The 21,147-nt window shown below is 38.9% G+C and overlaps 1 protein-coding gene across 4 annotated transcripts; it reads left to right on the top strand.

Moving 5' to 3' along the window:
* Window positions 1-15,479: 15,479 nt before the first annotated feature.
* Window positions 15,480-19,080, top strand: LOC131330252 (uncharacterized). 4 transcript variants are annotated; one of them, XM_058363760.1, is made up of 6 exons: window positions 15,480-15,654; window positions 16,222-16,633; window positions 16,728-16,814; window positions 16,988-17,125; window positions 17,280-17,505; window positions 18,760-19,080. In XM_058363760.1, the coding sequence occupies exons 2-6, from the start codon at window positions 16,265-16,267 to the stop codon at window positions 18,768-18,770; spliced, it is 831 nt and encodes a 276-aa protein (XP_058219743.1). In that variant the 5' UTR covers window positions 15,480-15,654; window positions 16,222-16,264; the 3' UTR covers window positions 18,771-19,080. The 4 variants fall into 4 exon arrangements, with proteins under 4 accessions (XP_058219743.1, XP_058219744.1, XP_058219745.1 ...); XM_058363761.1 differs by having other exon boundaries at window positions 15,522-16,058; XM_058363762.1 differs by lacking the exon at window positions 15,480-15,654 and having other exon boundaries at window positions 16,184-16,378; window positions 16,601-16,633.
* The last annotated feature ends 2,067 nt before the right edge of the window (window positions 19,081-21,147 follow it).

Below are 21,147 nucleotides of genomic sequence, written 5' to 3'. Positions count from 1 at the left end.
GTCGACAATTTTTTTTCGTTACCTATATTATTTGTGACGAAAAACATGCAATTTGTGACGATTTTCATTAGTCACCTAATGCAATTTTTCTTGTAGTGTTTTTTCTTTTCTTTTCTTTTTTTGTCTAAAATGTCGTCTTGTATAAATTTTTTTAATTTCGGTTCACGATTTTATATTTTAATGATTTCTCTCATCGAGGCAAATGTTAATCCCAAGAACTACGACGGAAAGCTAAAAAAAACGATTGAGAGAATAATAAAAAAATACTAGACAAAAAGCTAAGAAGAGTGGGCCGTGATTAATGCTCATGAATTTATAGGTGATGTGGTTATCTTCAGTTTTTTGATCACGTTCAACACCTTGGACGATTCTCCGTATTCAGGTCACCAGCAGAAGCTTTTAAAGTATGCAATTTTAAGGTTCCAAAGAGTCAATCAAGTACTACTCCTACTTACCAAAAATAAAAGGGAAAGTCAACCAACTACTTGCTGTATTTGAGCGTTGGATTAATTGTCACATACTTGGCTCGTTTTGAGTTCTACTCAATTGGGGTCGGGCTCGTTTCAGTCAGCTCGAGCCTGAGTAATGTTACAGCAAATTAGTGTTTCTTAGTAGTAGGGCTCAAGCTCAATCCAGTTTGGCCTGTGCTCAATCCATTTGGGCTAGCTCTAACCAATCTTGATGGGGAGAATATGTGCTGAACATGGTTAGTTGAACTTTCGGCATAAATCAAGTCATTAGCTCGATTAATCCTGGGTTCAATATTATCGCCCTTTGCGGAGAGCCCAATTAAAACTTGAGCAAAGCTCCAAATGAATTGATCCCAAAGAAGTTGATAGCAAGTTTCAAACCTGAGACCATAAAAAAGAGCGAATCCCTAAGTCTCAGGCCTTAATCAGCCATTGGGATTATCCTTTGTTTGTATTGTCTATTTCCTTTCAATAGTCCCTTCAAATACCCACCCAAGCGAGCAACTAGTTAATTTCCACACTGAGGAGTTGGAATTGGTGGATCGAATATATATAGTGTGTTGTGTGTGTGTTGTACTTCCATTGCTCAATCTACAGCTTGTCTAAAAACTTCTCAGGCGCTTCAGACATGCATGAACTACTTACGTAAGTTTCTTGCTTACATTTATGATGGTGATTGATTTCTTTACATTTATCAATCCGGGGATATTAATGCATGATACTCTCTCTCTCTCTCTCTCTCTCTCTCTCTCTCTCTCTCTCTCTCTCTCTCTGGATATTGCATTTTTTAAGCAAAAATGCTACTTGCACAACCGTTTTAAGCAAAAATGCTACTTGCACAACCGTTGTATTGGTTGTGTTTGTAATTTTGACCATCCAGATGTATTTGGACGGTCTAGATTTTAAAAAAACTCTTCCATGGATAAGTTTAAGTTTTATGAGGAAGAGTTTGAACGAATCCTGACCATTTATTGCAGCCATGGATAGCTACAGATTGATTGTGTATTGTATTTTACACAACCATTGTGTGTGTAGCATTTTAAGGTCTGAACTCTGAAGATGGAATGAATAGAACTCTTACTAGAGCGGTGTCGGACTTGGATATTAAGGAAGCAGCTTTCCAACTGGGGACTCTCAAATCGCCGGGACCCGATGGTTTCAATGGTTTGTTCTTTCAACTATACTGGGACACGGTGGGACCTGAGGTGTGTATGGCAGTGAAGGATTTTTTCAGTTCGAGCAGCCTTGACAGGGACTTCAACCTTACGGACTTGGTTCTGATTCCTAAAGTGCAGTTTCCTGAAACTCTATCACAAATGAGACCTATCAGCCTTTGCAATTTTTATCTCAAGATCATCACCAAGATTCTTGCCAACCGGCTCAAGTTGATTCTGAAGACCATTATTTCTCCACAACAGTCAGCCTTTGTGCCCGGAAGGATGATCCAAGATAATATTCTAATAGCCCATGAAGCATTCCATTTTCTAAAGGGAAAAAAAAAGGGAAAGGACAAATTTATGGCAGTTAAGCTAGATTTCAGCAAAGCATATGACAGGGTGGAGTGGGACTTCCTAGAGGCTTTAATGAGGAAGATGGGCTTTGCAGACGTGTGGGTTGATTGGGTGATGGAAACTGTTGTTTCAGTTAATTTCTCGGTGTTAGCAAATGGTGAGTGCAGAGCAAGCGTATCTCCTAAACGTGGTTTAAGGCAAGGCGACCCTCTCTCACCCTATCTCTTCTTATTAGTCAAAGATGTTCTTTCCAAGCTAATTCAGGAGGAGCTCAAAGGTGACCACCTGGAAGGTATGCGTTTTAATAAATATTGCCCTATTCTGTCGCATATCCTCTTTGCCGATGATGCCATTATTTTTTTGAAAGCTGAGTTGAAAGAATGCAGTAGGATCAAAAGTGTTTTAAAAAATTATTGCAGTGCTTCAGGTCAAATGGTGAACTTTGAGAAATCTGGTGCCTTTTTTTCTTCTAACATGTGCGAGGTTGATAGGCAATTCTGCTGCGATTTACTAGATATTAATCGTCTGAAAGGAGACTCAAAATACCTGGGTCTCCCTTCTTTTTGGGGCCGCTCTAAAGCTGAAGCTTATACTTTTTTGGTAGAAAAGGCAATGGGCAAAATGCAGGGCTGGAAAAATAAGCTAATATCTATGGGAGGGAAGGAGGTCCTTATCAAATCTGTGGTGCAGGGGATTCCAACCTTTGCAATGGCTTGTTTTTTGTTGCCAAAAAAGCTTTGTGATAAGTTGGATGCTTTAACGCGAAACTTTTGGTGGAGGGGCAATACTGAAGACAGAGGAATTTGTTGGGTCTCAGGGGAAAAGTTGGGTAAGGCTAAAGAAGAGGGAGGTTTGGGCTTTCGGAATCATCGAGCTTTTAATGAGGCAATGCTTGCGCGCAATGGATGGAGGCTACTGATGAATCCAGATGCCTATTGGGCCAGAGTCCGTAAGGGGATTTATTTCCCTAAAACCTCGTTTCTTCGAGCATCAAGGGGCAGTCGAGCATCTTGGGCTTGGCTAAGCCTTCTTCATGGAAGGAATCTCTTGCTTAGAGGCCTCAGGTGGCAGGTCCAAGACGGAAAAAATATAGATTTTTGGAATGATGCATGGATTCCCTCGCTCCCAAATTTCAAGGTCCCAGTGATTAAACCTTCCAACAGTGCCATTGAAAGGGTAGCTGACATTATTGATCCCCAATCTAGACAATGGGACATTCATAAATTGGAAAAGGAGGTCCTACCCGAAGTTGTGAATGCGGTGAAGGATATTCCCATTTCCCATGCGGACAGAGCAGACCAATTGGTGCGGCACTTCAACTCAAACGGAAGCTATTCGGTCAAGTCGGGGTACCATGTAGCTCATCAAAATCTTATGGAAGGGGGACACTCCAAGCCTAGTCCCTCTTTCAAGCTTGGAAAGGAATTTTGGAAGGTACTGTGGAAGATGAAAGTGCCGAACAAAATAAAAAACTTTTGGTGGCGAACCTGTTTGGATATCTTAGCAACCAAAGGAAACCTTTTCAAGAGGAAATGTGCTAGAGACAATGTTTGTCCCATTTGTGACAGTGGGGAGGAGAGCATTGATCATATGCTTTTTTACTGCTCTTGGGCTAATCTGGTTTGGTTTGGATGCAATATTAAACCTTTTGGGGATCTTGGGGGTAATTCTACTGTTGCAAAATGGGCAGCTGATATGATTGAGAAATTGGGCTCCAAAATTGGAATAGAGTTTATGGGCAAGGTGGCCACTATTGCATGGAACATTTGGAAAGGGAGGAACGATTACGTGTTCAACCGTGCGATGGTTAATCCTCAAAAAACCATCGTAGCCATTCGTCATGCGGAGACGGAGAGTGTTGATATTCCAGTGATTACTACAGTCCATATGGATAACCCTTTAGTCCAAGTGGAAGTATCCTCTTGGCGGGCTCCGGACATTGGGAAGCTTAAAGCCAACTGTGACGTTGCAATTTCAGTAACCAAGAAAGCCAGCAAAGCCGCTGTGGTTCTTCGGAATTGGAGGGGAAAAGTGGTGGAAGGGGCAGCACAAACAGTGCGTGCTTGCTCCAGCCTTGGTGGAGAATTGTATGCAATTAGAGCTGCTTGTGAAATGCTTCTTAGGCTGGGAATGAAAGAGGTTGTAGTGGAGTCGGATAACAAGCAAGCGATAACTCTTAGTGTCTCTGAATTGGTACCACCGTGGAATGTTAGAGCTTTGGTGTTGGATATCCGGCAGTATGCCAAAGAAGGAATGTTTCTCTTCAAATGGGTTCGACGGTCCGCCAACAAGGTCGCGCATGAAATAGCCTCTCTTGCTTTATGTAATTCTCTACCTTGTAATTGGATTTCAAATCCACCGTTATCTCTTGTATCAGTGTTAAACTTGAACTTTAATGAAAGCCAGTAGAGCCGTTTTTGCGGATCAAAAAAAAAAAACTCTGAAGATAGGCATAGAATTCGAGAACCATACACAAGTAGGCCAGCCTTATCAATCACCTACCTTAATTTATCCCATGTCAAGCTCAGCAAGGATATGGTCTGCCTGGCTCTCCAGATGCCAATTGAGAAGCGAATCAAAAGTCCAAAGTAGAGCCCGCACATACTACACATTCAGTGTGTGTGGACCTCACCCTTCTTATTGTGAGGGTGGGTGTGTGTTTGTTTGTGGTAGAAGAATTTTCTTAATTCTTTTCTTTTCTTTTTTAGAAATGATAATTGCACTCCCTGTTCATTCACATGAAATAAAAAATGCCCTTCATATGTGAAAAGTGAGTGAACTAGTAAGGGAAAGCGGATAAAAGGAGGGACTTGGCTCCTCTCATGTCCTCCTCTCTCCATTTACTGTCCACTTTTGATTTTGTGGGCACATTATCGGCCCAAAACAACGATCGGGACCGTTCATCTTGTAGATCTTATCGAGGACTACAACCTCACCAAAAATCATGTTGATCGGACACCGTTTGCCATTATATTGAAAAAAATATGTCGTCAACACTGGATTCTAACCCATTTGTGCATGTTTATCATTCATAACGCGTGCCGATGAAGTACCAAACTGTGTCCGACCAACATGATTTTTGGTGGGGTTGTAGTCCTCGACGAGATCTATAAGATGAACAGTCCCGATCATTGTTCTGGGCCCACAAAATCGAAATTGGACAGTGACTAAAGAGAGAAGGACATCAGAGGAGCCAGGTCCTACAAGGAAAGTGCAAAAAGTGTATATATATATATATATATATATATATATATATGGGATGGTTCAAGGGACACCCCAAAAAACACCTAAAAAAACACCCCAAATCTCAATCTCATAGTTTCCGATCAAATTTTTATGATCCGAACCGTTCAATGTGTGCAGAATGTGATTTTAAGGGTGCCCGCAAGAAATTAGCAAAAAATATGACCCGGAAAGATTTGATTTGAGCAGTTTTTATTTAAACCGTTCAATAAAAAACTGTTTGAAACTGTTCGGATCAAGCCCTTCCCGGTCATTTTTTTTGCTGATTTCTACAAGGTACCCTTAAAATCACGTTCTGATCACATTGAGCAGCTCGGATCATCAAAATTTGATCGGGAGCTATGGGGTGTTTTTTTAGATATTTTTTTAGGTGTCTCCGGAACCGCCCCGATATATATATATATATATTTAATGAGGACCGTTCATGTTTGTGGACTTCAAGGATTTCTCTTACCAAACTCCTGTGGTAACATAGTTTCGTTAACCAACCTAAGCTAGCCTAATTAGTCACTTCGGCACTCTATCAAATTTTCCAAATGCGATGACTTATCATAACTTTTTGGGTATGCGAATTTTTCATTGTTACAAGGGGTGAAATCGGTTCGGTTAGATCTGGTTTTCGACAAATTTCACAATCAAACCGGATTATTCGGCTTGGAGACTTTAAAACCCAAACATGACCAAACAGGATTGGTCGTGATTCGGTTTGGGTTATTTGGTTTAGTCTAATTTACTTAACTGGGTTTATTCGGTTTTTGGTCTACAACAAAGTTTATTGGGTCAATAGTAGATGGTATAACTCATTTCCAAAAACAAATTTATTTCGATATTTCGAAAACCCTAAACTGATATCCACAGATTGTATCAACATATCCAAAATTTAGCAAACCCAATTTGAAAAAGAAAAAACTAGTGTTATGGGTACTGAGTATATTAGCAAAAATAAAGACAGCATAAATATTTCATTAAATATTGAGGGGAGGTATCTATTATTATTATTAGAAATCCCAGGGGAGGTCAACGAAGCTGTGAAAATATAAATTTTATTTTTGGGTTAATAGACGTTAAGCGACAAGTCTCATAGGAGAGATAAGTGTGATTTTAAAAGATGAGAGGAGGTATTTTTATTATTGTTAGAAACCTCAGGGGAAGTAAGTGAAAGTTACCCAAAAAAAAAATTTCGTATGGCTCCCTCCGTTCGGATTTGTTTGTCCCTCGTACAATTCTAATCGGATAAAAAAACTAGTTATATTTTTCAATTGGTAATGAATTTTATATCAAATATGGATCTTGTTTGATAGATCTCGATAAATTCTATAAGACAATGTTTTCGAAATCGCATAAAACATTATAAATTACAAAATATAATCAATTAAAAAGTAGCAGGAACTCCCAAAACAGACTAACAAATCCGGACGAGGGGAGTATTTTTTTTGGAAAGATGACGGTGCAAGATGTGTTTTGATAATTAATGCCTATCAAGGACATTTTTTGCATTAAAGAACATTCTCAGCATATTCTTGACGAGTATTAGTTATCAAAACACGTCCTAGGCCGACACGAAGTTAGCGGGTTAGGGTCAGCTATTTCTGACACAAAACACTAGTATAACACGACATGATAACACGAGAAGTTAAACAGGTCGGGTTAGGGTTGAAAGAATTCTACACGAACGCGAGATGACACGACAAAAACACGACACTACACCAAAATTTATGAAAGGACACGATAACATCGATAACACAACACAAAATTAACGGGTTAGTGTTGGCTATTTCTGACATGGAACACGAATATGACACGATACGAAAAGTTAAACAGGTCGGATTATAGTTTGAGAGAATTCTAATGCAAACACAAAATGACACGACACGATACAACTCGATACCTACCCCTAGTTGGAGCGATGTGTAAAAATTGAAGAAAACCCGAAATAGGCCCAATTCGAAACTGGACTGGTTTTCTATAAGTAAAACAACCGACCCCATTGTAGACAAATCTAGGGTGTCCTTTTTTTGTCTTCTCATATACACACACACAGAGTCAGGTTCTGGTAAGGGATCTCTCATTTTAATAAAATGCGGGACTTTCCTTCCCGATTGAATTTCGATGATTCGAGCCGCTCAAAGTGATCAGAACGTGATTTTAAGGGTCTCCGCGAAAAATCAGCAAAAAAAATGACCGGGAAGGGCTTCATCCGAGCAGTTTTCATTGAACGGTTCAAAAAAAACTGCTCGGATGAAGCCCTTCCATGTCATTTTTTTTGCTAATTTCTCTCGGGAACCCTTAAAATCACGTTCTGCACACATTGAACGATTCGGATTTTCAAAATTTTATTGGAAAATGAAAGTCCCGCATTTTAACAAAATAAAGGATCCCTCACTTGATCCGTGGTGTGTGTGTGTGTGTATGTATGTATGTATATGTGTGTATATATATATATATATATATCCATTTTCATATGTGAAAAGTGAGTGAACTAGTAAGAGAAAGAGGATAAAAGGAGAGTGCAAAAAGTGTATACACACACACCAAGAGGATCACCTCCTTAATTTGCAACTCCCCTTTCCCGATCATTTTTTGATGATCCAAGCCGCTCAATGTGTTCAAAATGTGTTTTAAGGATATCCGCGAGGAATTGTTAACAAAAAATACCGGGAAGGGCTCGATCGAGCAGTTTTCAAAAAACTATTTTCTGGGCCATTCAATCAAAACTTGTTAAAACGAAGCCATTCCGGGTCTTCTTTTTTTTTTAACAATTCCTCGCAATTACCCTTAAAAACAAGTTCATAACACATTGAGCGACTTAGACCGTCGAAAAATATTTCGGGAAAAAAAGGGAGGGGTGTTTAATCCATCCGCATATGCAGATGAGAAACGGATATGTGTGTGTATAATGTTCATGTTTGTGGATTTTACGGATTTCTTTACCAAACTCCTGTGGTAACATAGTTTCGTTAACCAACCTAAGCTAGCCTAGCCTACCACTGCCTAGTGCAATTAGCAAGGCATTGTCTTCCCTTTTGTGGATGTCTCGGGTTCAAGCCCCGCAAGGGGCAGGTTTTGGAAGTTAAGGGCTATAGATAAACTTTGACTCCCTCGTGGACTAACTACTAACCCCGCTAACTCTCCATTCCCCGCTATGTATACAATGTGACAAAAAAAGAAAAACCTAATTTAGCCTAATTAGCCACTTTGGCACTCTATCAAATTTTCCAAATGCGATGACTTATTATTACTTCTTGGGTATGCGAATTTTTCATTGTTACTAGGGGTGAAATCAGTTCGGTTTGATCCGGTTTACGAAAAATTTCACAACCAAACCGGATTATTCGGTTTGGAGACTTTAAAACTCACACACGACCAAACAGGATTGGTCGTGATTCGGTTTGGGTTATTTGGTTTAGTCCGATTTACTTAACTGGGTTTATTCGGTTTTTTGTCTACAACAAAGTTTATTGGGTTAATAGTAGATGGTATAACTCATTTCCAAAAACAAATTTATTTCGATACTTCGAAAACCCTAAACTGATATCCACAGATTGAATCAACATATCCAAAATTTAGCAAATCCAATTTGAAAAAGAAAAAACTAGTGTTATGGGTACTGAGTTTATTAGCAAAAATAAAGACAACATCAATATTCCATTAAATATTGAGGGAAGGTATCTATTATTACTAGTATTAGAAATCCCAGGGGAGGTCAACGGAGTATTTTTCGGGTTAATAGACGTTAGGAGAGATAAGTGTAATTTTAAAAGATGAGAGGAGGTATTTTTATTATTGTTAGAAACCTCATGAGAGGTAAGTGAAATTTACCCATTATTTTTTTTTTTGGTATGGCCCCGTCCGTCCCGATTTGTTTGTCCCTCGTACAATTCTAACTGGATAAAAAACTAATTATACTTTTCAATTGGTAATAAATTTTATATCAAGTATGGATCTTATTTGATAGATCTCAATAAATTCTATAAGACAATGTTTTCGAAATAGCATAAAACATTATAAATTAAAAGATATAATCTATACTACTTCTTTTAAATGTACGAAGATGTTTCCTACTTTTTACTTTCCATAAATGCCCCAGCACTTGCAACTAATACCAATCCTATCCTATCCCACCCTTCTTCCCAACAGACACAATACAACCCAGGGCCTAAAGTGTTTCCCACTGTCATTCCCCGCAGAACCCCTAAGTTTCGCGCTATTGGAAAGCGGCGTTTCCTTCTAGCGAAACGCTGCACCTAAAGCGGCACGGAAACGCAAACGAAAAGCCCTCTCTTCCTTCGCATCAAGAGGAGAGGACATCGATTTTGTAAGAGAGCATTGCAATTTCAGCCTTCTCTCTCTCTCTCTCTCTCTTCCTAACCATCAAGTTCTTCTAATCTTTTAGGGGAAACAAATTGGGGTGAACTCGGGCCTGTTTTTAGAAGGAGAAGGGCAATAGAAGCATCGACGTCATATGTTGTACGTACTTCCACCATAGATGTTGAGACTCCATGGTACTCTTAATTAAGATGTTCCTTTAAGTTATTAAACCTGTTGAACGCCATTGTTATACACTATTAACTGCTTTAATCTTTTCTCTTTTTTTTGAAACGGCTTAACTGCTTTAATGTTGGTACATGCAAATCCCTTAAGTAGTGGTTTCGCGCGTAAGATGTTTGTATAAATGCCTCTTTGACGGGTCAATTAAAACATGTAGTTGGGGAGTTGTGAAAATTTCTCATTGGCTACACCTGATTTGTCTTCTTGTCTATTTCAGGAAATTAAAAAATGAGACCCTATTTCTCACCCTAACCCCCCCCCCCCCCCCCCCAATTGGTGATGTAATGCACACCAGATGTTCGATGAAAATTATTCAACTGTTTTTGGTGTTGGATTTGAGGGATTTCTTTTCCCTGAGTGCAAAATTATCACAAATTAAATAGTTTCAGTCACAAGTTGTTTTGGGTTTATGTGGAGCAGCCCGGACTCACGAAATTATCAAATTTAAAGGAAACTGCAGAAGTGAAAATGGAGTAAATGCTATAATGATTGAGTTCACATATTGAAAACCCTCCTAACCCAACCCCTTCCTTCGTAGAGCCATGTATTGTAAGTGATCCGAACCTGCCCGAAGCGAGCCCCCCATAGAGGCAAGTGAAGTTGGTGAGCCGTATGATGGGCAACTATCTCGTGCGGTTCGGAGAGGACTCAGCTATTAGTTTTTTCATCCCCTAAATTAACACTACCTCGGTAGTATTTGTCATCAACCAGCAATTAGGAGCCTGGGAAAAAAAAATTGCCTTTGTTAACTAAATTAGCATATATGATGAGTGAAAGAATCCTATCCGGAAAGGATCGAGCAACTGTGGAAAAGTGCAAATCTTCATGGATTTTCATTTGCTAATGATTTTATGTACATTTTTATGTTGGAGTTCTGTGTGGAGCTCCTTATTGTAGCCAGATTCGGAGACCTATAGTGCACCTCTGCCATTTGTTCAAGTTTGTCTTTTTTCCTAATTGAATTAACCTGCCATTTTACGCCACATGTTCCCCGTCACTTTCCTATTTTTTCCCAAAACAAATGAGCTTAGCCAAGATCATTTTCATTAATTAGTATATTAGAACACTATGTTAATTATATATGGCAGACTAATATCTTAAGAGTGAGCAATATTGGCTCCACCAACATCTTTCCAGTATCTTATTTCTTCCTTTCCCAATTAGGCCATTTCCCCAGCCGACCGTAGGAAATTTCATCTTCATACGATTTGTGGATCCAATTAATGCTTAAACATTGTCCCTATATTTACTTACTCCAGTCATCTTTAATTGTTTGATTTATGTATAGATGAACACGTGTCCCATGATCATCATAAGTATATGAGGGACCTGTATGCTCGGTTGACTGCGGAAGAAAAATATATATAAACAAAATGTCTCCCATAAAAGAACATTGGAATCCACCAACCTAAACATAACAACATGCATAGATAGTAATGGACAACGCTTTACTCCTACTATTTCAGTTCTAGGTAAATATTTTTATTATAAAAAACATCCTCCTAAGCCTATGTTTTGACAAATTTTATTGTTTATAACTATTTATGTCTTTGTTTTTAGCTTTCGTTTTCACATATCTCTGTCACTCTGAATTTGATGTTCGACGGAGTAGGCCTTGCTTTTTCTATGGTTTCTAATACAAAACTCCCAAATTTTGTTACTATGGTGGTAAAGTAGTACTTGCAAGTACTCATTGAGTTCTTGAACCTTTACGTAGATTATATACGTCACAATGTGAGGAAGGAGAAGAATTTCGTAGGAACATGAACATCCAAGCATATAGTAGTATCTTCTCTTTTACTTCATTTTGGGTGATATTGGATAAGGGGATGGCAACCTCGCAACAAGGTGTTTGTACATTCTGTGCCCAAGGCCAAATCTACTATGACCTCCCTTCTCTTATTCGTTCAACTGATGGTCCATATTTCTTTCAAATGTACTTCTACATGCAATGAACTGCAAAATAGATTGCAGATTGTAAAAGATGCAAATCTTAGCGAGTCCACTATTAGAAAACTTATGGAGATGCTTTTGAAGAATCCATATGCTCAAGTTTTACGCAGACTAGAATATAGGCCATTGGATTCTTACGAGATTCATATCCCAAGTAATGTATAATTGAATCAGAGAGTGTACAATTCCCCATCAGATCAAGTTGCAGGCATTTGGATTGAGGGGAACAACACCAATGTGCTATTTGAACAAGATATTGTTATTCATGCGCATTTTAGTAAATCTATTATAGTTGCTATGACCCATTACAATAGCCTGTATTATTTCCAAGGGGCGAAAGTGGTTGGCATCAAAATGTTTTTGGGCAAAAAAATTGAAAATGGCTCTGTGCAAGAGGATTCAACTTTGCCCAATTCCGCATCTGCTAAAGATATTTTCAATAATGAACAAGAAGGTAATGATGGTACATCCCTCAACAGTTATGTTGTAGTTTCGCTGTCCTCAAACAATGTTGCATTCCTGTCACGTAACTGCATTTCTACGTCATGGCCTATTCAATTAGGGAAACTGGTCTAGTTTTTATTTTGAATTGCTGAAACAGGGATCTAAACTGCTGGAACTGTATTTCTAATTGCAGAAATAGGAATTCTAACAGCTGAGACTGGATTTCAAGTTGCTTAAAATGCCTAAGAAACTTCTGCTACTGTATTATTTGCTGCTGAAACTAGGTTCAATACTGCATATATCAAGTGTTATCCTTAGAAATTCGTAGACCTTATAAAGTGAGTTAAATCAAATGGGAATGACTATTAATGTGATGGGGCAAACAAGCTTATAGTGGCCGATATAGATATTCTATGGAGCTCATGGACTATGATTGTAATGGTTTCAAGAAAAGTACATTAATGCTTGAAGGGCTTTGTAGGATACATCAAAGACATACAAAAGGAGACGCTCAAAATCACTTTGTGGAACAGTAATTGTCAAGTCCTACCCCTTACAATCTTTACGTATATATGCTTATATATGATGTGATATTTGTGACCACTATGATTTGGTCTGTTGTTAGCTGCATTAAGTACATTTATGATAATTTCTGTCTCCCTCCTTCCTATAATGTTTCATTTAAGTTGTTGACTTTTCCCTCCATCCAACGTTTCCGTATCCTATTTTTTTGGACAGCATTGCTGGGGCCCATGTCCATATTTGGCTTTGTATGCATGACCGTGTCTATTAATTAGTTCACACACCCCACAACTGAAGCACGCAAAACATGCCCAACACAAAGTTAGAAAATGCAAAACATATCAATCTATCATCGTCAAGCAATTATATGGGCATGAAACGTTCTTACCTATTCAATTTACTTTTTGAAAGTGAATGTTAAGAGCTTATTACAAATAGATGGTCTAAGGTTGGCTAGCTCATTAGGTCAACACGGACTCCTTGTGCATGATGGGATTTTTTTTTTGGTCTGGGGACTGTAATTTATAAGAAATCTCTTTAATACTTTGATTGTTGATTTTAAAGAGCCCACATGCGCAAGGACAGTGTTTCCTTGTGATGCCATAATGCCACCGTGTAGAGTGATTTTCTTTATAAAAAAATGTGTATCATTTAAAATGATTTGAGCTCGAATATGTTTCTTGAAAATGATGAATATAGTATCTGTGACATTTGAGTTTGTTATAAATACAGGTAATTGAGGAATTCACAAAGTTTGATATCCTTCTCAAAGTCAAGGGGGAGATGAAGAGGAGAAGTTTGAATTCCAAGTACACAAGAACAATGAAGGTATCTTCCGCTTGTCATGCAGCCGCTTGACAAACTAATAACATTTGGTGTTATCTCCCCTACTCTTTTTGCGCGTTAGAAGGGTCTTTGTCCTTTTAAACAAAGAATGATTTAAAGTAATTGAGGGGTCCATCAGGATGGTAGTGTTTATGTGCCACTTGGATCCTTGTGTCTATTTCAAAATGATGGAACTGCTTTCCAACTGTTGTCTGCTAATATAGGTTTTTTGAACTGAGGACCTAGGGTTCTAATTGTAAGAGCTACTGAATCTGGCATTTGAGATGTAGAAACTATTATTCTGATTGATGAAACTGATTCCCAATTTGCTGAAACTACATTTGAATTGCTAAAATTGGTTCCAACTTTGCCTTTTTCCTGATCGGAAGCTGGCTTTTGAAATGCTAAATCGCAGGAATTGTTGAAATTGGTTCTCTAAATTGCGGAAATAAGAATTGCATAACACCTAAACTGGTTAGTCTTAGGCGAAGCATAAAATATAATGACCCAAAAGATGAGGGACGGGAAAGGGTTTTCCATTTTGACTTCTTTTCATTTTCTATGACTCATCAAAGGCCAAAGTTTTCTGAACGGAATAAAAACAACTGAAAGGGGAATTGTTCTATAGAACATAGAAATCTAAATTTATTTAATCTCTGTACACCTTAAAATTAACCTTGGCCCTTTAATCCTTTCCTAACTATACCATCCAACCTTGATTGAGCACTTGAAACTCGCTCCAATCGGGAACTTGTTGCAGAGTTCATTTGACTTTCATGACAACTTGCTCTTTTCTCAGTTGGCAAAGTTTTCTCACTTGGTTCCTCATCAATTTCAATACTACTTCTTCGAGAGTTACAAAAGTGAACGCCGAAATAACAAAAGATATAGCATGTCTACATAAAAAATGCTTTGAAAGAAAAATAGTAGAAAAATTACCACGTGCAACGCACGTGTAATTCCACTAGTCAATTGAAAAGTGACAAGGACTCCCAAAATGGACTAACAAATCCGGACAGGGAGAGTATATTTTTTTGGAAAGATGACGGTGCAAGACGTGTTTTGATAATTAATGTCTGTCAATGACATTTTTTTGCATTAAAGAATGTTCTAAGCATATTCTTGACCAGTATTAATTATCAAAACACGCCCTGAGCCGACACAAGAACACGACACGAAGTTAGCGGATTAGGGTCAGCTATTTTTGACACGAAACACGAATATGACAAGACATGAAAACACAAAAAGTTAAACAGGTCAGGTTAGGGTTGAGAGAATTCTGACACGAGCTCGAGATGACACGACAAAAAACACGACACGACACAAGAATTTATGAAAGGGCACGATAACACTGATAACACGACACAAAGTTAATGGGTTAGTGTTGGCTATTTCTGACATGAAACACGAATATTACACGACACGAAAAGTTAAACAGGTCGGATTATATTTGAGAAAATTTTGACACAAACACAAATTGACACGATACGAACACGACACAATACGACACAACTTGATACCTACCCTAGTTGGAGCGAGGTGTAAAAAATTGAAGTCGACCCGACATAGGCCCAAGTCGAAACTGGACTGGTTTTCTACAGGTAAAACAATCGACCCGTTGCAGACAAGTCTGGGTGCCCTTTATTTAATTTTTTTTTCTTTTTCATATCATATATATATATATCCATTTTCCAAGCCCCCAAGGCATCGTTTGATAACGGAAATAGATGGTTGGAATTCGTAAGGAGATGAGATTAGAATTGAGATTGGTAATGAGAAGGGATTGGTAATGAGTATGTTTGTTTGGGATGTGATTAGATGATGAGATTATTAATATCGTGTTTGTTTCATATAGGATAGGATTGGATTATAGTATAAATTTCCATTTTTGCCCCCTCCCTCACCCATACAACAACACACGCACACAGGGGAAAAAAATCCCAGGAAAAAAGTTAAAACAGCCACAAACGCGTTACTTTCTATTGTTTCCGGTTTTCCCTACTTTACTCTCTCTCTCTCTCTCTCTCTCTCCTTTACTCTCTCTCTCGATCTCGACCCACACCCTCACCCCCACCACACCACACCCCACCCACAGAAAAACCCAACCAGCGAAGATTACGACCAAGCTCATAATCAAGGTCTCTCTCTCTCTCTCTCTCTCTCTCTCTCTCTCTCTCTCTCTCGATCTCGATCTGCACAAATACATACATGTTTTGTGTGTGTGTGTGTGTGTTTTTGTGGTGGTGGCGGTGATTTTTTGCTCCGGTGGTGTTGGTGATCGAACTGTTTTTCTGGTGGCAGTTTTGTCTTTCTCCTTCATAAAACCCTAGGATTGGATTATTAATACCAAGTCCATGGGGGTATTACCAATCCCCCCTATTCCCCGTCTTTAGGAGCCTTGCTCATCCCATGGGATTCACAATCCGGAGGGATTTTGTGTTACCAAACAAGAGATTCACAGTCCGGTGGGACTGTTAGTCCAATCCCAAGGCTGAATCTGAATAACAAACGGGGCCCAAGGGCACCGGTTGAGCGATAAACCGTCTCTCTCTCTCTCTGGTTTTTTTTTTTTTTTCTGTACCAAAATAGTACTCCTAACTGCGGAACAAGAACGCCTTTAAGCTAGCCTCTCTCTCTCTCTCATGTTTTTGTTTTTTGTTTTTCTGTATACCTTTCTGAGATCTCCCTTTATCTGATTGGTGCAGGGGTTTTGAAATTCTCTCTAGGGTTTCGCGGGAGAAGAAGGTGATGGAAACTCCGATGCTCGGATGTGGTGTTGTCGGCCCAGTGACCCGCTCACGATCGAAAGCTGGAGAAGTGTTGTCATCGTTGGTGGGGAAAAAACGTAAAAATCGTGAGGAGGTATGCTCTGACGAGACGTCGTCTAACAGTTTGTCATCAGATGATCTTCAGATGCTTCTACATATCGACGAAGAATTCTCTCTCGGGTATTGTTTCACCGAGCGCGAGAAATCAGACGTGCTGCTGCAGACGTACTCAGATCTAAAGAAGAAATACAACGACAGCGAGAAATCAGACCTGCTGCTGCAGACGTTCTCAGATCTAGTGAAGAAGAAAGCAAAGGTAGCTTCAGATCAAGAAAAGAAGAAAGCAAAGGTAGCTTCTCTCTCTCTCGTTGTCCTTTTAGACCTTTCTCAGATGTGATTGCTGCGGGGGCTTAGAAATTTGTTGGGTGTTCCTCCCTCTATAGGGTGTCACTACAAATTCTGAGGAGGAGGTGGTGGGCTTGACATCAGAACAGCGGCAGGAATACTCCCGCAAGGATTTCGATTACCCTGTATGTATAACTAACTGTATTAATTGTGTACAAATACTACATTTTCTTCTTCTTCACACGTACTACTTACTTCGCTCTCTCTCCCCCTCGTTGCATCCTCGCCATCCTCACACTGCAGTATATTTATGCATGTTTTGTTCTTTTTTTTGCTTCTGTTGATGTGATGGATACAGGAGTTTTATCGTGGACCTTCTAGCGACCTACCTATACACATTATTTTAGCTACAGAATTCGATCCAGATTTACCGGCTAATTTCTCCCGTCAGATAAAAAACTCAGCCAAGGCTATGGATTATTACAACAGTCGATTCGTAAGTAGTTGATTGTTTCTTCTCCTGTGTGTGTGTGTGTGTGTCTTGTTCTTGGTTTGTCAATTCGTATTGTTTCTTCTTCTTCTCTGTGTGCGTGCGTGTCTTGTTCTTGGTTTTTGGTAACTACCATGTGCATGATTTTTCACTATTGTAGAACTCAAACTACGTCGAACCTTTTAATCCCCTCCTGATGACAACGCGGGAGGTTGGTGGTGGTTATTTGGATTTCGTTGTCATAGACACCCATAAATCAGGTCGACATGCCAATGAGATGTTCCAAGCTATCCTGTATACCTCTCCTGGAAAGGAACCCGAGGTCCTGATGTGCAGACCTGAATACATGCCCCCTGGCACCAGGAAAGGTTACCGCCCCTTGAAAGGTACCCTTTGTTTCGCTCTATTGTGTGTTGCCTGTACATTGGTATTACTGGATTGTGTATGGTCCTATGAGCTATCCTATACTTCTACAATTGCTGCATTGTGCTGGTTTTGAGATGTAGTAGCAAACATCAATAGGTTGAGATTGCAAATATTGATTTTGAATGGGTCGCCATGATTTGTATGTGTTTGGCCATATAATTGGTGTATCTAAAACCTTGGTTGAGTTGGTTAGAATAAATTGCATTGATTGACGGATTGTAGTCATGCAACCCTGTTGGATATATGGAAATGATAGTTAAATTTGGGAGGCTCATTTGTTACTTGATAAATCAATCTGGATTTCATCTTGTGTTTGGATTCTTGTGAAGACTGGATTTGAGGATGATTCAAGTTAATTGTTCAGACGGTGTGGTTTAAGATGTGTAGTTGATTAGTATAATCAATAGGCCAAAATGTGATTTACAGTGCCATAGGACGTGTGATACGGAAACAAACATAAATATCTTCCAGTTTAAGGAGTTCAATGAGACAGTTCTGGGATTTCTACACAGATGATCCACTACCTTTCGCACTCAAATTACTTCCTAATATTAATGGTAGTTAAGGCATACATTTCATTTGTCAAGGTGTTATTAGTTATTTTGATTCAATTACGAGTATATCTTTGTAGAGATGCACATCTTGTTCCAAATTGTTTGTTCACTGTTGGAGAATCCTACAATTTTTTTAGATTTTCTTACATTGACTTTTCAGAATGAACAATCATTTTGGGACATTAAAGAAATTAAAAATTGGTCAAACAGTTTGCATTGGAGGTTGTATTTGTTAACTGAATTGCATATAATTGGTTTTATGAATGAAGTAATAGTACGATTAAATTATATATTATTGACAATAAGAGTAACTGTTCTGTTTTGTGGATCTTCTATGTGAGTGCCAAAATGTATATGTAATGTTCTTAGGCATTTTCCATATGGTGGACCCAAGGGATTGTCCATCCCATTGAGTGTACCGGAAGGAATCCAAACACTTTCGATTTGTGAAGTCTTGTCAACGGGCAATAGGGTAATTCCACTCACTCACACCTAGGCAATTGCTTCCTTTAATCAATTGCACTGTGTGGTAGGAATTGATTTGTAGAGTGGACTGAATGCAATTATATGCAGAGGTATTGGAGTGTTTATGCGAGGCAATTGGTTACACTGAAATTTTTACGGGCTTTATTAACCTTCCTGCTATTGTGCTATTTGCAGTTGGTTGGTGACATTTGACAACAATGGCAGTATGCTCTGGAAGGTCCATTTTTATGGTATTTGTGTGGAGTGGATCTCAACTTCTTAATGTATGGGATTTCGAACGCTTATTAGCAGTAGTATGTTTACTATGTAGTGCATGGTTCATTGTAAGTGGTATCTTTGTGGGGTGGATTGTATCTGTTTCTGTCTGCTTTTGGACGTTAACAAACAACTACTATGAAAGACCCACTTAGCTTACAGTTTGGTTCATTTGGACGGTATGTGTGTGGAATGGATCACTTCTTTTTACTAATGGATTTTGAACGCTTATTAGTGGTAGTATGCCGAGTGGATTGTAGCTATCTCTGCTTTTGGATGTTAACAAGGAGTACAATAGAAGACCAACTGAGCTTACAATTTGGTCATGGCACTTCTCTGCCATACATTGTCATTCGAAAGTGTCATCTACTTATAAAGTGTCAAGTGTCAACCCATTATTTATTCGATCTAAAGCCATGCGCCCCCTTCTCCTTTCTCCTTATAATTCTCCAATAGTTTGGTTCCTACGTAAATTACGTATTGTACCAATTCATACAATTGCAACAATTTAACCAAACAAATGTTGGACAATTTCCCCCAAGACCTTGAAAATAGGCATGCTAGTGTCGGGCTGTGTGTTCGTGCAGGGCAAAATGAACACATCAATCAGTGATAACTTTATTTATGGTAAAATCCCACTGTAATGAGGCCAAAAATTGGTTTGACCAGCTCCAACCGCGGGAGATGCTCAAAGTATCTATAAATGATTTGCCTCATATAGGACGTATAGTTGTGCCCCTGGTGCAATGCTTTAGCGACTTTTTGCCCCTGGTGCAATGTTTTAGCGACTTTTTGCATCACGCATAAGCCTGGAAGTTAAGCATTATCGATGTTGTACATACCAAATTACCAATGTACGGTGGCTCTGATTGATTTTCCTCTCAAAAGGGCCTAGAAATGCTTTTGTTGTATTGATTGATACCATGCCACTCTATTGTGCTGTCCCCGACGTCCCGTAGCTAAATATTACTTGTCGGTTGCAACAGATTAATATTTTGTTCTCATCTGAAGCATCCCAGGTCCTAATTATGGGTTCCATTAAAGATGTGTTGATCATGCCCATTCACCACCAAAACCCCAATAATCTATTTGTAGTAACATAGGGCATGTCCATAGCAACAAGGAAACTATCACCTCACAACAATCTTATACCCAGCCCCAAGTATAAGCAAATGCTGGAAACAGAAAAAAGCTACACTGCACTCCTAGCCAGACCTTATTCCTCACCACTCACATAAGTGTGTGGGGTGAGTGTGTACTGTGTGTGGGTCCACACTTATGTGAGTGGAGAGGGATAAGGGAAGCACCCAATTATGTGAGTGGAGAGGGATAAGGGAAGCACCCAATTCTCTGATCCTAGACTCATTCGAGGGTTTTTTTCTTGGGAAGGACAGATGGTTTTTTTTGCTGTCATGGGAAGTGGGGAGACTTATAAAGTGAGGATGAACTAAAATTCTACTACGTCATTGGATTGAAGTGATCTCAGCCGTTCATTAAAAATATGATATGGCATATTATGAGGACCTCACATTTTTGTTTTGTGAATTGTATAATGTAGATTCTTTGTTTCAAATTTTCATTTTTTTTTTGGTTGCCCTGGCCTGAGGGGTTGCTCAAGCTCGGAGGCTTGCAGGGTTTACCCCTGACCCGGCCTAACCGTAGTCCGAGTCGGTCTTAACCTAATCTGAGACGATTTAGTTAAGACCACATGCTTAGGATGGCGTGATTAGTAGAGATGGCAATCCGCCCCGCGTTCGGGGTGGCTTTTTACTAAATTTTTTGGGTTTCAGGTCTGGTTGGGGAAGAATCCAAGAAACCCAGTCCAGGTTGGGGAGACTCTACCCCGCCCCGCCCTGAAATTGTTTTATACATAAAAAATTATTTTTACTCTTGTATTTTTACATTTACAAATTAAATACCACATAAAATATTAACTATTTTTTCCATTTTTATGTTAGATGGTAGATTTTGGTTAAGTTATAATAATTATTTAATAAAATTTTATTATTTGTGCTCACTTGTTAAGTTATTTTTAAGTTTATACTCCGTAACATATTTGTGTATATAATATATCTATATTATAAAATAGAGCGATTTTTGTCTATACATATAAACTCAGCATCCTCTACAACCGTCTGATCAATATTGCATGTTAGTTGTAGCCGTCCGATCTAGAGGATACTTCCTAATCTAAACTCCCCTAACCTTATGACCGGTAAATCTTTTCAATTGATTGATTTTACGTTGTTTCCTTAACAAGATTTTCCTATTTAAATTTCCTACATCCAACTCAATAATTTCCTTTTA

This window comes from Rhododendron vialii, chromosome 6a (assembly GCF_030253575.1).
Source record: "Rhododendron vialii isolate Sample 1 chromosome 6a, ASM3025357v1".
Lineage (NCBI taxonomy): Eukaryota > Viridiplantae > Streptophyta > Magnoliopsida > Ericales > Ericaceae > Rhododendron > Rhododendron vialii.
Note: the sequence above shows the minus strand (reverse complement) of the source record. Positions and strands in the feature narration are given on the sequence as shown.